Source organism: Phalacrocorax carbo, chromosome 5 (genome assembly GCF_963921805.1).
Source record: "Phalacrocorax carbo chromosome 5, bPhaCar2.1, whole genome shotgun sequence".
NCBI classification, from domain to species: Eukaryota; Metazoa; Chordata; class Aves; order Suliformes; family Phalacrocoracidae; genus Phalacrocorax; species Phalacrocorax carbo.
The window spans coordinates 71,908,699-71,919,383 of NC_087517.1; the positions used below are offsets into that span (position 1 = coordinate 71,908,699).

Consider the following 10,685-nt stretch of genomic DNA (forward strand, 5'->3'; position numbering starts at 1 on the left):
AGATAAGCTTTGCAGAGCCACAGCGCAGCTCAGAGCGTGTGAGCAGAGCTCTCTGGCAGCTAAGGGCTGCTTAAAGCTGCTTGCCAGGAGCTCCATCCTGGCTACCGGATTGCCCCCGACTCCTGGGTCCCCCCCAGCCTTTCTGTTCATCTTGGGCTCCCTCAGTGTCCCACTGGATCTGTGGGGCTCTGGGTGACTCTTCTGGCTGGTCTCTCTTGGGTCCCCCTGACCTCTCCGGGTTATCTCGTGTCTTTTGGGCTCTCTTGGGTCCCTCCAGCATTTCAGTGTCCCTTGGGTCTTGCAGCCTCTCTTAGTAGTGCTACACAAAGGAATAACTCATAAGCTATAAGACACATTTGACTTAGTTTTTACTGAAAGAGGCTGAAATCTGTTGGAGGGGACATGCTCAGACTCAGATGGTCGCAGCTGTATCCATGGGGAGCGCTTTTGCCACCTCCTTATCAGCACACGAAGGTTTGGGGGCACCGATGGTGCTCTCCCCAGGGCAGCAGCAAGCGCGGGGTCCAGCTGGTCCCACAGATCTGGTGGGTGCAGGCTGGCTGGGATGCTCTCGTCGCCTGGTTCCCCAGGCTCTCTCGGGCTATTTCAGGCTCCCCTGAACACAGACTCCAGCTGTTCCCTGCCAGCTGGCTTCTGTCCCTCACAGTAATCCTCAAATTACCTCGTTAGGCATCGCCAAGGAGGCAATGATTTCCAGACCCTGGCAGAGGGTGGGAGCTGGAGGTCAGCCTCATCTGGAGCTGGCTAGAGGTGCCTGGCTGCGGGAGGATCGAGGTTTACTGGCAGGAGGGAATGGGGGCTGTCAGTCAGCATCGTGCTTGGGGGTGAACGGGATTTGTTTCAGCCCCACGCTGGCACGAGCAGTACCTGTCAAACCACAGGCTCAATGTTCTGGCAATGAGGATGTCCCCAGGAGCGCCCCTGCCGAAACCACAGCTGCTGTCAGCGCGTTTCCAGCCCGGGACGGGTGACCAGCAGCAGCCGTGAAGCAGTTTTGGAGGATGTGAGATTGGATGGGCCAAGAAGTTGGCGGAGTCCTGCCAGGCTGCGGAGGGACCTGGGAGGTCTGGTCCCCTGTGCCGCCCCGGTTCGGGCACCAGGCCGGTGCCGCCGGCCCGAGGCTGGGAGCTGGCACTGCCGCTTCTCCTTCTCTGTGCTCCCCGTGCCTGGGGAGCGGAGCTGCTGGTCCCGCTGCCCGCAGGGCTCTGGCGAGGGCCGTGCGCCAAGCGGGACCCGGCTCCAGGGACAGAGTGTGGTCCCAGGTGTCAGCTCAGCAGACACGGGGAGCTGGAGCTCAGGAGCGGGGCCGAGAGCCAGAACTGGGCCTCAGGGGAGGAAAATAAGCATTTTTTTTACCCATGGCAAGAAGTGTGCTGGTCCCCAGAGTGACTGTGAGGCTTAAACAGATTTGTGCTTCGATAATCCAGCTCTCTGGTCGGCTGCATGGTGGTGCTCCTTGTAATGGGAGAGAAACCAGACCGTGGGCCTGGGTACCATCCCTGGGGCTGCCCAGACCCTGGGAGGGTCCTGGGGCTTCGCTGCTGACTCAGGAGTGAACAGAAACATCACGGTATGATGAGATTTCTGGGAGGGGATCTTTATTTAGCCTGGGTATAATACAAACTTTCTTCACAATAAATTTGTGGCCAAAACAGAGGGGCAGAAGACCTCCTTGGAAACTATGGCATCAGACAGAAATACAGAAACCCTCATCATTGCACAAACCACGGAGACTGAACCGGGGTAGTAAATAAAAATCTCTGCAGCCAAGGGGTGCTTTGGGCACTCCCAACACCAGGGACCAAACCCTGAAGTTTCGGATTCATCCATCACCTCAGCCCGGGCTCCTATGGCCTCAGCTCTTGTCCTTCCCACCCACCCAGGACCTTGGAGGAGGTCCTATCTGGACCCGTAACGCACGAAGACACCTCAGCTCCAGGTGGTAATTCCTGTGCTCCTCATGAGGATCAGACAGAGCTTGGCCACGCCTGTTGGAAGGTGATTTCAGCACTAAAAAGACCTCTCATAGACAGAAGAAACACCTCCCAGACACCCTCATCTCCTCTTAACACACGTGCAAGCTCTGCCAGTGAGCCGCCAGGCCAGAGTCCCTCACTGGAGCGAGTCCTGTTTTTCAGATGTAACCTATGCTCAGCGTAGGGTTTACTTCTCTGAGAGCAGCCAGCTTCTGCAGCGTGTCTTCTTTCAATCCAGATTTCTTCAGCCTTTGGAAAGGAGAAGCAAAGAGAAATCCACCCAGACTATTGACTGTTGGCCATGACATTGCACAGCCAAAAAAAAAAGGACAAAAAGCAGCCAGCATGGGTGGTTTTCTGGTGTTGTCTGGCCCTGTCCTAGCTGGTTTTTTCTGCTTCAGCAAGCAGAGGGCATGGGGGAGACTGAGGCTAGGGCTGGTCCATGGAGCCTTCTCAGCTGGGTAACCGCAGCTCCACCAAGGCACCGGGCGCCCAGCGGGGTCCCGCCCCGGCAGCTGGAGCTGGGCTCCGTGGTCCCAGCATTCACAGAGGTGGGTCAAGGCAACACATGCCTTTCCTCTGCCCGCCACACCGGGCAAGGCGTTGGCATCGGCAGGGCCAACCTCGGCGTGAGAAAGGTGCTGTCGCATGGAGCAACCATCTCTGCTGCCTGCTTTGGGGCTGATGAAACACCCCCCCCAGTTCTGTGCATTAGCAGCGGGGTGTCCCGAGGCGTCGCTGACTGCTTTAGGAAGGCAATAGGTCTAATCACACCAATTCCAGCAGTGAGCAGCTGGTAGAGCTGCAGGGGGACGGCAGGGTGGCTGCCTGCTAGCTGGCAGGAGGCAGCACCAGCTCCAGCTGCCGGCGCGGTGCTCTCCATCACCCCGCCGTCCCAAGAGACCTTTGGAGAGGGGGGCCTGGAGCAGCCGTAGCGTCACAGAACGCACTCTCCCCCCTTGTAGGGCAGGCTGGAGGCCGTGGCGCGGGGAGGCTCACGGCACGCTCGGTCTGCCCCAGTAGCCGCGGCGAGCAGCCCCGAGGCCAGAGGAGCTGGAAGTCCCTTACCAGAGCCTCTCCAAGGAGCAGGGGGGACGGCCGAGCGCCTCGCACAGCAGCTGCGTGCCGCCATCTCCCAGGTCGTTCTCGCTCAGATCCAGATGGCGCAAGCTCCGGCTGGCGCTGAGCATGGAGCAGAGGTCCTCGCAGCAGGCGCCGCTGAGTCGGCATTGCCACAGGCTGCCGGGGAGGCGTTTGGAGAAAGGAGGTGTTTGGACGTTTCCCGCACAGCCCTTCACAGCCAGAAGCTTTCCCTGTGCTGCTATCCACCCGCCACAGGTCCTCCGGATGCCCTGGAAATAGCTTCCAGGGGGAACTCGCTCCAAAGCCTTGCTCCAGACTTCTTGAGAGTTCTCTGAGGCTGGATATAGTCTCCCCAGGATGAGGAACATCCCTTCAGATGGGCAAGGGCAGGACTGAGTTCCTCCTGACTGGGGTGCCCCGACTGCTTCTCACAACCACAGAATATGATTGGGTGGTCTTTAAGGAGCAAACATCTATGTATGTGCACCTGAAATGTGCTGGTGGACCGAATAACTGCAGCTGGGGCAGTGAGCGTGCTGCTGCTTCATCTGGGAGAGCTTTAAATCCTAGTTACCTCATCTGGGTGATAATAAACAATCTTATCTAGCTAATAAATAAATAATTTTATGTTTTAAAGCTGTTAGCACCCTGCCTATCAAAGCTCCTGGCACCCACCCGAAGATGTCCAAACTGCCCTGGAGAGGGATGGCGACCAGCCATAAGGAGACTCATCACAGGAGCGCAGGTGAGCAGCACACGGTCCCTGCAGAGAGCATCCTCCCAGCGCCGGGAGCCCCCGGGAGCCCCTCACCTCAGCGTCTGCAGCTGGCAGGCAGGATCCCGCAGGCCCTCGCTCAGCCGCCGCACGCCTCCGTCCCGCAGGTCGTTCTCGCCCAGGTGCAGCTCCTTCAGGCTGGGGCTGGCGCGGAGCACCGCGGCGAGAGCCCCGCAGCTCGCCTCCGTCAGGCGGCACCGCCACAGCCTGCGCGGGGGACAGGCGAAGGAGAGGGGCATCGTCATGCCCGCTCTGGCAGCTCAGGGGCATCTGCGGGGACAGTGCCCACAGCCCCTGCCCACGCTGACTGCACCTTGGCCCCGGGACCGATGAGGGGGAGAACATCTCAATGGGGAGAAACTGCCCGTGCTCTCAAGGTACCTCACTTTTGTATTTCCTCCTAAATCTTACAGGTTTTTCCTCTTTGAGTCCTGTAGTTACAGGTGGGGGGAAGCACCGCAGCCCCCTGAAGGCACTGGCTAGTAGTGAGGGGTTTCTCAGGTCCTTCAGGACCTAGAAGCTGCCACCTGCTTCAGCAGAGGCACATCTCCCATCCAGGGGCACTGCAGCCCCCTGCCCTTGGCTCAGCATCACTACTGGAGCTCAGGAGCTTAAAACCGCTGCCAGACTGAAGGGCTGCATCACCCATCTTCCTCATCTCTGGTTCCAACAGTGTTCAGAGCAAAGGTGCTGCTCACCACCCCCCGTTAGCTACCCTGCTTTCGGTGCCTCCACCAGCCAAGCCCAGACCCCATTTCCCAGGGGGTCTGTGCAGGTGGGGAGATGTTGCCCAAGCCCTGGGAAATGCCACTGGCTCCATTTTTACCACTCTTGCTGCGCAGCCTCTCTGCAGCCTGTTCTGCCTGGCTTTCTGCTGCCTGTGTTTGTAGGATGGCTGAGAGGGGCCTCATTCGTAGCTCCGGAGGAAAAGTGGGTTAAAGCTCAAGTTTAAAAGCAGGTGGGAAGCCCAGAGCTGTCACAGCATGGTGGCCCTGGTGGAAGATGGCACGTGGCCTTTGTCCTGCGGGCCTTAGGAGGGCAGCCAGCGCGGCCCTGCGTAGCCCAGGAGCACGTTACATCCTCCAAGCGCTGGACAGTAATGGCTTTCTATTTTTGGCTTGCAGACATCCCGCTTGCAGAAGCTCTTGGTGCCCACCCAGCGATGGGAGCCCCTCACCTCAGCGTCTGCAGCTGGCAGGCAGGATCCCGCAGGCCCTCGCTCAGCCGCCGCACGCCTCCGTCCCCCAGCTCGTTGTCACTCAGGTGCAGCTCCTTCAGGCTGGGGCTGGCGCGGAGCACCGCGGCGAGAGCCCCGCAGCTCGCCTCCGTCAGGCGGCACCGCCACAGCCTGCGCGGGGGACAGTGCCGTGGCTAAGCCGGGCTCGCCCCGCCGGCAGCCAATTCTTTCCAAAAACCACCCGCTGCTTTTTGAGCCCGGGGATGTGGTCAGGCTGTTCAGTGAGCGCAGCTCGGGGGGAGCGATGGGGCGCGGCGGGGCAGAGCAGTACACCCGGCCGCGCAGCCACCGCTGCCGTCTCTCGTGCCCTAAAAACATCTGCTGGCAACAGCCGCAGGGTTCCCAGCCAGGAACCCGCCAGCCCGACACCCCGTACCGGAGCTTTTGCACGTTGCAGCCTAGAGCCCCGCACAGCTCCTGCATGCCCCTGTCTTCCAGGGGATTGTCACTGAGGTCCAGCTCCTCCAGGCGGGACATGGTGCCCAGCGTGGCGGCGAGGTCCTTGCAGCCGGCAGCCGTGAGGTTGCAGCAGCCCAACCTGCAGGAGAGACGGCGGTGAGGCTGCCTGCCCACTGCCGCTGCGGCCCTCTTTTCCACCGCCCCAGCCTGGAGGAGCCCTGGCCGGTGGCCCCAGCCTGGAGGTGGCCCCTGCGCTGGCTCTGGGAACACTGTGCTGGAACCGAGCCGGGAGCATCTCGCTGCCCCCTCCCAAAGCTGGCGCGCCTGTGCCTGGTGTTTGCTGCTGAGTTCCGTTGTTCGACATCGCCAGGCACAGTGATGCTGAGGGCAGCTCGAACGCGCGCCAGCGTGCGGAGCACAACCCAAATCCACAAACTCTAAGGGGCAAAATGCTGAAGTGCAGCCGTGAGGCGGTACCCGGCAGCAATCCCGCTGTGCCGAGCGTGGGAATGGAGAGGTGAGGTGACCAGACAGCGTCTGCTCAACCGGGGAGTAAGGGTCTGGGGGCAAACAACTAATATTGCTTGATTGGGTGAGACTAATCCACCTCACTTTTGAAGTTTCAGAGAGGTTCCCTCGTTCAAAGCTCATTGTCCAGGCTGAGTCTATACCAGGGAAATGGAAACACCCCCAAAAGAAAAGATGGAGGAGAAAATGCAGACATCACTAAGGCATGCTTCATCCCCTCCCCAGAAGTGATCCATGGGGTGGAGCCCCTTCTGCAATTGCGTGTTTCTGCATGGCACATGGCCAGACCTGCCCCTGCCCCGGCACACAGGGATCCAAAAAACACCCACAGCTGCAGGGCAGCAGCCCGGGGAGAAGGTGCCTGGGTGCAGAGACACCCACAGACAAGCCAACAGCAAGGATGGTAGCACAGACCCCCTCCTCTAAGTTCTCCATCTGGCCTAGGCACTGAGAATGAGTTCTCCCTCTTACTTTCCTATAGTGTCCTACCAGAGGGTCAGTCATTTTAAAGTGTGGAACAAAATTAAATTGATGGAAAATCTCCTCCTCTGGGTACAGGCTGAGAGAGCTGGGGATGTTCAGCCTGGGAAAGAGAGGGCTGTGGGAGACCTTATCGCAGCCTTCCAGTGCTTAAAGGGGGGCTGTGGGAAGGATGGGGGCAACCTCCTTAGCAAGGCCTGTTGTGGCAGGACAAGGGGGGGTGGTTTTAAACTAAAGGAGGGGAGATTTAGACTGGATAGGAGGAAGAAGTTCTTTACGCTGAGGGTGGTGAAACCCTGGGCCAGGTTGCCCCGAGAGGTGGTCGATGCCCCATCCCTGGGAACATCCAAGCCCAGGCTGGACGGGGCTCTGAGCGACCTGGTCTAGTTGCAGATGTCCCTGCTCACGGCAGGGGGTTGGACTAGAGACCGCTAAAGCTCCCTTCCAGCCCAACCCATTCTGTGATTCTATGAAAATGTAATAATAAGGGTCAGGCCCCTGCACCGAGTAGGTCTGCAATGCCTCAAGCTGCCTTTGGCAATGGCAGCATCAGTAAATGGGCCTTTCTCATTCCTTTTTCTTTTTTCCTCCCTCTTCCAGGGTCACAAGAAAGAGAGAAGTGTCCCTGCAGCCTCCCAGGGGTGGCACTGTCCCTTACCGCAGCTCCTGCAGGTGGCAGGCGCCACGTCTCAGCCCCTCACACAGCATCTTCACGCCACTGTCTCTCAGGTCTTCGTTCCCAGCCAGGTCCAGCTCTGTCAGGGTGGGTTTTGTGCTGAGAACGGAGGCCAGAGCCCCGCAGCAGGCACCTGTGAGCTGACACTGATCAAACCTGCAAGAGAGATGCGGAGAGGAGCCACGGGGCTCGGCACCGCTGCCCTGCCACGCGGGCACACCAACCAGCCCCTCGCTGAGATAGCCACCACTGGCGGTGTCCGCAAACCGGGCTGGTCTCCACAGATGGCCTCCTGGGAGCAGGAGAACAGCCCATCCCACCGTGCAGCGAGCCACGGCGGCACGTGGTCATCCGTCCCGTGCAGCGAGGAGACCCAGCCAGGCTGGCTGGGGTTTGCTTGTTTCCCTGTTTCACCCAGCAAAGAGCAACGTACCTTAATGTCTTTAATTTGCAGACTGAGTTTTCCAAGGCTTGACAAAGCAGGTGGATGGGTGACTGCTTCCCCGCCTCTTGCTGTTTTTCCCTGAAAAGAAAGGAAGAGATGCATCCTATTCCTACTCCTCCTCCTATTCCATTCCTATCCTAGTCTATTCCTTTCCTATTCTATTCCCATTCCTATCCTATTCCTACCATACCCCTGTTCCTACCCTATCCCTGTTCCTATTCTCTTCTCCTCTACCCTACCCTATCCTGCTCCTATCCCCGTCCCTATCCCCATCCCCATCCCCATTCCAATGCCGCTCCCTGGCCGCCGCGCTGTCCCCAGGTCACACCTGTAAGCCCTTGCCGATGTGCCCGGTGGGGTGGGAGGACCAGCCTTGCCCCAGGCTCCTCTGAGGGGTCATCACAGCTCTTTGGGCTCTTAAGGGATTTGCCGCTTTGCGGCTCGGGACCTTACTCACCGACACACCTGCTTGGCCGGCTGCGGGCCCTCACTGTCCTCGGCATCATCCCACAGAAAGGAGCAGTGCCCCAGGTCAAGCAACTCCAGTTTGGGGAAGTTTTTCACGCTGAAGGAAAGGACCATTTGATCGAAGTGGTTAAGGTTGAGCCGCCGTAGGTGCACCCCCCTGAAAGGATCCAAGGCGGTCACTACAAAACGCTCGTCCTGGAGCTCGTACAGACAGTGGCAGACCTCCAGCTCACGAATCATCACCATCTCCTCTGTCTGAGATGCTAGGGCCGTTTTCTGGCTGTTTTGAAGCCATGCCAGTAATTCCTGCGTAATCCTGGGTGCGATCTTACACCCCATCTCCTCCTCCAGCTCCCTTGTGCGTTCCTTGTTCAAGAGCCCGAAGAGGAACCGCACGGTTAGCATGAAGTAGTTCTTGGAATTGCCGTAGTTCTCCAGCAGCTTCTTCACATCCCTAGTGGGACCAGCGGGGAGCTCCTGTGTTTCCCCTTCATCTTCCAGCAGGTAGAAGAGCGCCGCAAAAAACTCCTGGAAGCTGAGGTGGATGAAGCTGTAGGTGCTGACGCAGGAGATGTCCCTCTGGAAGAGGTGCTCGTTGAGGAGGAGCGGGAGGGCTTCCTGCTGGTCCAGTGCATACGCCTGCACCTCTCTCTTCTGAAAGAGGACCTTCTGCTTCCAGACACCATCGGCCGCCAGGCAGCACAACCTCCTGAGCACCCTGGGCATGCCCTCCTTCAGCCGGTCGCTCAGCGACTGGAGCAGGGCAGAAAGGTAGAGGATGTAGATCCCCGTCGTCGTCTTCGGGCTTTGGGCAAGACCCCTGGTGCGGCTGAGCTGCTGCTTCATGACAGTGCAGACGATCCAGCACACGATGGGCACCAGGCACATGGTGAAGAGCGTCTCATTCCCTCTGACAAACTGGAAGGCAGCAGCCGCTTGCTCTGCGTTTTTGAAAAACCTGTAGAAATACTCTTTCCTCTCCGCCACGGAAAACCCCAGGATTTCAGCGTAGCGCCCGCACTCCAGGCACTTGCCCAGTTTCTGCAGGGCGGCCGGCCTCGTGGTGATGAGCAGGGAGCTCTCGGGCAGCAGCCTCTTGCGGAAGAGGCTGCTCAGGATGATTTCCACCGGCCTCTGCTCCCAGGGCTGGGAGCACAGCTCGGACTGGGGTCGGTCGAAGGAAAAGCAGAGCTCATCGAAGCCGTCGATAATGAACAGGAGCCGCTCTGGCTGCTCCAGCACCCTGGCGAGGGGCAGAGAGATGCTGGGACAGCACTGTGTGATGAGGTCAGCTATGCTGGCCTGGCTGGTGAGGAGGTTGCCCTGCCGGCAGTGGATATAGAAGACATAGTCAAACTCTGCAAACATGCTGTTGGATGCCCAGTCTAGCATGATCTTCCTGGCTGTCATCGTCTTGCCCACGCCCGCGGCTCCCAGGAGCACGACCACCTTGGGGGTCCAGCCGTCAGAGCAGGGCTTGAAGAGGTCGCCGACAGTGATGGAGGAGTTGGCTTGCTCCTTCATGATCTCCGCGTGCCTCTGTCCCATGGCGATGATCTCGTGCTCCCGTTGCTCTTCATCAAGGTGCTTGTTGACGATCACCAGCTTTGAGTACCTGACGTTCAGGCTCACGTCCTCACCCACCAGGGCATTTAGGTCCTTTATGCGGCTGTATGCCTGGCATATGTTTTTTTTGTAATTCTTCTGGTAATCTGGAAGGGTGGGAGGCCACCTCACACATCTGCAGACTGCAGGACAAGCAGCGGCAGAGCCCCCCACGCTTGTCCCCGCCCGCACCTACCTGATGATGACAAACCAGGCCCCAGGTCTGGAAGAGAAAGGGGTGTTAGTGGGCAGCATCACTGAGCCCCCAACACCCTCAAATCTTCTCCCAGCTCCTCCTCCTTGGAGGAGCCCCCTCACCCTGCCATGGGGACCCCCCAACCCACCACCCTTTCGGTAACATCCTCCTGGCCCGAAACAGAGGCTCATGCAGACACAAGCCCCAGGACACGGTGCCCGGAACGCTGCGGGATGCCGCGCTCGCCAGGGAGCCGCTCAGCCTTCCCACCTTTTTCTCTCTTTTCCCGGAGCCGGGCAGCGGCGTTGCGGAGCTGGATGTGCTCAAAGACGGCTATGGCCACGTCCAGGGCGGCCTCCGCACCGTAGAATTGCACCATGATGTTCTGCGTATCCATCCAGTCGGCCTTCTCCAGCCGCCCCCAGGGAATGCAGCTCCAGCCCCGCAGGTCCCCGTGCGCCAGCGCATGACGGAATCTTTTAAAATCCAGCTCACAGAGGTCTTCCAGGGCCTGGAGCAGCAGCTCCCCGGCGGTGCCGTGGGGGCTGCCCCTGCTCGGGGCACGGTTCTTGCAGCTTTGTGCCCCCATGGGGAGAGCCCTGACGCCCGGCTAACAGAGGGACCCGTGCCTGTGATGAGGGGACGAGGTCTGGGGAAACCTCCTGCAAGAAGCCTCCCCAGCCCCACAGCCCAGCCACCCTGGTTGTGCTGTCTCTGCCCTGGAGCGGCTGTGCCCCCCACTGTGCCCAGCCTCATCCTCCCTGCTCCTCTCCCCGCAGGGCAGGGCAGTGGGACT

General features: G+C 59.5%; 1 protein-coding gene across 1 annotated transcript; it reads right to left on the reverse strand.

The window, feature by feature from the left end:
• Positions 1-1,735: 1,735 nt before the first annotated feature.
• On the reverse strand, positions 1,736-10,478 carry NLRP6 (NLR family pyrin domain containing 6). Its single transcript, XM_064453290.1, has 10 exons — positions 10,160-10,478; positions 9,890-9,916; positions 8,078-9,800; positions 7,158-7,331; positions 5,469-5,630; positions 5,033-5,203; positions 3,892-4,062; positions 3,756-3,775; positions 3,066-3,450; positions 1,736-2,246 (listed from the first exon to the last, which is right to left on the reverse strand). The coding sequence occupies exons 1-10, from the start codon at positions 10,476-10,478 to the stop codon at positions 2,156-2,158; spliced, it is 3,243 nt and encodes a 1,080-aa protein (XP_064309360.1). The 3' UTR covers positions 1,736-2,155.
• Positions 10,479-10,685: the final 207 nt, after the last annotated feature.

Bases quoted from the DNA above. Each gene is read 5' to 3' on its own strand.
- NLRP6 (XM_064453290.1), bottom strand. From the start codon at position 10,478: ATGGGGGCACAAAGCTGCAAGAACCGTGCCCCGAGCAGGGGCAGCCCC. The intron at 7,332-8,077 runs GTGAGTAAGGTC...TCTCTCTTGCAG, and splicing joins CCGGCCAAGCAGGTGTGTCG to GTTTGATCAGTGTCAGCTCA. The intron at 5,204-5,468 runs GTACGGGGTGTC...TCCCCCGCGCAG, and splicing joins TGCAACGTGCAAAAGCTCCG to GCTGTGGCGGTGCCGCCTGA.